The 3,378-nt window shown below is 44.4% G+C and overlaps 1 protein-coding gene across 1 annotated transcript; it reads right to left on the minus strand.

Moving 5' to 3' along the window:
- Nucleotides 1-251: 251 nt before the first annotated feature.
- LOC115603931 lies at nt 252-3,092 on the minus strand. The gene is made up of 2 exons (XM_030476433.1): nt 1,878-3,092; nt 252-1,280 (listed from the first exon to the last, which is right to left on the minus strand). Exons 1-2 carry the CDS (start codon nt 2,688-2,690, stop codon nt 252-254), a joined length of 1,842 nt encoding a protein of 613 aa, XP_030332293.1. The 5' UTR covers nt 2,691-3,092.
- Between the last annotated feature and the right edge of the window lie 286 nt (nt 3,093-3,378).

Raw genomic sequence — 3,378 nt, forward strand, 5'->3', positions numbered from 1 at the left:
TCATATAAAAATTTAACTTTAAAGCTGTAGTTCTCTATCCATTGCCTACAATACCCAAATAGCCCTAATGCCTGCCGAATTTGCCTCTTAGTGACAGGCATAGGTAATTCCAGAATTCCTTTAATGCGCTCTGGATCCAATATCTTCTTGCCGTTAAACAAATAATGCCCCAAATATTTCACTTTTTCCTCCACAAATTGTAACTTTTCTTGTGATACTCGTAGTCCCTTTTGTGCAAGAAAGTTTAGGAGTCAAATGCTTTCTTTCCTTACATCCTCCTTATTATTCCCTGCTATGAGCAGATCATCTACATACTGTAACAGCACGTTTCCCGTTTGTACCTGGTATTCTTTTAAGAGCTCTTCCAGGGCCTGTCCAAACAGATTAGGGGACTCAGTGAACCCTTGGGGAAGCACAGTCCATCTCAATTGCTGTCTACGGCCTGTCTCTATGTCTTCCCATTCAAAGGCAAAATAATCACGGCATTCTTCTGCCAGTGGACAGGCCCAAAAGGCATCCTTTAAGTCAGCCACACTATACCAGGAGTTATGGGGTCCTAGCTTGCTTAGCAGTGTGTATGGATTTGCTACTACAGGGAATCGGGTGATAGTTCTTTTGTTTATTTCCCTTAAATCATGTACGAGTCGATATTTCCCATTTGGTTTCTTTACAGGCAGAATGGGGGTGTTAAAGGGTGACATACAAGGCTCTAAGATTCCTTGTGCTAACAATCGATCAATTTCTGGTTTTAATCCCCTCCGTCCTTCTAGGGATATGGGATATTGCCTTACCCTCACAGGTATGTGGGGTTCGGAAAGTTGGATTTTAATCGGTGGGATTTTCAGTCTACTAATTGTGTCCGGAGAGTACCAGACATCGGGGTTAATTTGTTTTTGATCATCCACGGTTAAAGGATAAGCAGACACTGTTAGCTCCTGATTTTTCACTTTAATTTCTAATTGCAATTCAACAATTAAATCTCGTCCTAACAGATTAAATTCTGCTTCAGGGACGAGCAAGAGTTCACCCATTCCAAATTTATTTTCAGTTTCGAATACCACATTTTTGATTTTGCTTACTTTAAAGGGTTCTCCTTTTGCCCCAATTACTTGTACCTTTTCAGGGGAAACTTTACATCCCTCAGGTATTTGCTTAATAGTTGATTTCTCAGCCCCAGTGTCTACTAAAAAGGTGAACTCTTGTTTATGGGGACCTATTTTTAATTTTATCAAGGGCTCATGATGACTCCGGTCCCCTAAGATATAGAGCCCCTGACTCTCCTATTCCGTTTTCAATATTCCCTCATCCCTGATCCTTTCTCTGCAATTCTTCTTTATATGTCCCTTCTTTCCACAGTAAAAACAACATCTCTGCTCCTTCTTTACTATTACGTTCCCTTGTTTCGTTCCAGCAGATCTGTGTTCACCAGTTCGTCCTTTGCGATCCTCTCTGACCGCTGCTATCATCATTTTTACTTGTCGCTTGCTGCTCTCTTCTTCCCGCCTTACGTAGACTTTCTGAGCTTCCCTCAATAATTCATCCAACCCTCTATTCTGCCAGTCTTCTAACTTTTCAATCTTCTTTCTAATGTCTTCCCATGATTTTGCCACAAACTGAGTTTTGAGGAGCGCTTGCCCTAAAGGGTCGTCTGGATTTACCCCAGAGTACAGCTGAAGGGCTTTCCTCAGTCGTTCCAGCCACTCAGTAGGGCTTTCATCTTTCTTTTGCATTTCATTAAATGCTTTATTGATATTCTGGCCACGGGGTACTGCTTCTCTAATTCCCTGAATTACTATAGTTCTCAGGTCCTGCATATGAGTTCTATGCATCGGATCCTGATTATCCCAATTAGGTCTTTGAAGTGGCCATTTAATATCTGCTTGGGGTCCCTGGGCATGTTGAGCATCCCACAGTCTCATTCCTGCTCGTCTAATCATATCTCTTTCCTCGGTAGTAAATAATTGACCAAGGATAGATTGCATCTCATCCCAAGTATAAAGGTTTGGTCCCAAAAATTGATTTAATCTTTCTGCCACTCCCAGTGGGTCCTCAATTAAGTTTCCCATTTCGGTTCTTTTAAAATCTCGTAGGTCAGCCGAGTTTAGGGGTACGGAAATATATCCGATCACAGGTTGAGGTCCCCCCATGGGTATTTCCCTTAGGGGGTACATCTGAGCTGCCCCTTTTTGACTTCTAGTTACGCGTCTAGGAAGAGGGGGAGACCCTTGTTCCGACTCCGGTGGGGGAGTGGGCGCTCTGGGGACTTCTGCGGGAGCAGGAGGAGGAATGTAAGGAGGGGGGGTTAGAAGGGTTTCGTCTAACTCTTCCTTCTTTTTCTTTTGTTTAGTTTTTATTTCATTCAGCGGATAAAGTCTAGCTCTCGGTCTTTCTAGCCACACTTCCGCATATTGACTCTCCTCCGGGTTAAGGGGATTTTTATTATTAACCCAGAGGTTTAATTGCTGTCTTACCCAATCTTCTTCTGACCCATAGACTGGCCAAAAGACATTTTTAGAAATCTTCTTCCCTCCCCATATCTTAGTACAATATTCTATCATTTTTTGCTTATCTTTCCCTAGGGTTCCAGGGGAATATCTCCAATTGTCTAAGATATATGCCAGAGGGGTATTTTTAGGTACAGTGTGTACCCTCCCCATGGGAGTCGAAGGCTTGCTGCCCTTCGCCCCCATCTTCTGGATTATCCACAAACACACACTCACTCGCTCCCCTTATTCCTGGCCCAGTCCCTCGCGGGAGGTGGGAAACGCAGTACTAAAGGGTCCACACTCGCTTGGTTCAGTATATCGAACCTCTCGTTCGTTATAATCCAGGATACCCAATCCCGCCCGAACGGCGAACCCGCGAACAACTTCGCAGTATACTTACGCGTCCTGCGTCTTCGTCCGGACTCCCGTGCACAGAATTTTATGGGATTTTACCGGTCCTTTTTTGCTCAATATCCTAGAATTTAGGTTCGTCGGTAAGGTTGGAGTGAGCTGTTGGTCGCGGGGCCGCGAAATGTCGCGGGGCGCCTCCCCGGAGGACCAAAGCCCACCGTTCCTTATCCGAGTCACGGCACCAGAAATTGTCATAAATTGCGACCACAACGGATCATAATCCAATTAAAATTTTATTAATTATAGCAAGTAGAATATGAGCAAAAACAGCGCTGGACGACAGGGGAGTCTGCGCTCCGCCACTGCCGTGCTGAGCAGTTCAAACAGTCCCTTTTTATACATCTTTACTTCCGTGTTCATGAAGTAGTGGAGGTACTCTGCGCATGCTTCAGTTGTTGTTAGGGGGTCGTTTTCTACCTCCTGGTGGTCGTTGAGGCCGAAGTAAGAAGTCTTTCTCCTTTATCCCATAGTTGACCCCTCA

The sequence above is a fragment of the Strigops habroptila genome, chromosome 2, assembly GCF_004027225.2.
Source record: "Strigops habroptila isolate Jane chromosome 2, bStrHab1.2.pri, whole genome shotgun sequence".
Taxonomy (NCBI): domain Eukaryota; kingdom Metazoa; phylum Chordata; class Aves; order Psittaciformes; family Psittacidae; genus Strigops; species Strigops habroptila.

Bases quoted from the DNA above. Each gene is read 5' to 3' on its own strand.
- LOC115603931 (XM_030476433.1), bottom strand. From the start codon at position 2,690: ATGGGGGCGAAGGGCAGCAAGCCTTCGACTCCCATGGGGAGGGTACAC. The intron at 1,281-1,877 runs GATATTAAATGG...AAAACGGAATAG, and splicing joins ATGCCCAGGGACCCCAAGCA to GAGAGTCAGGGGCTCTATAT.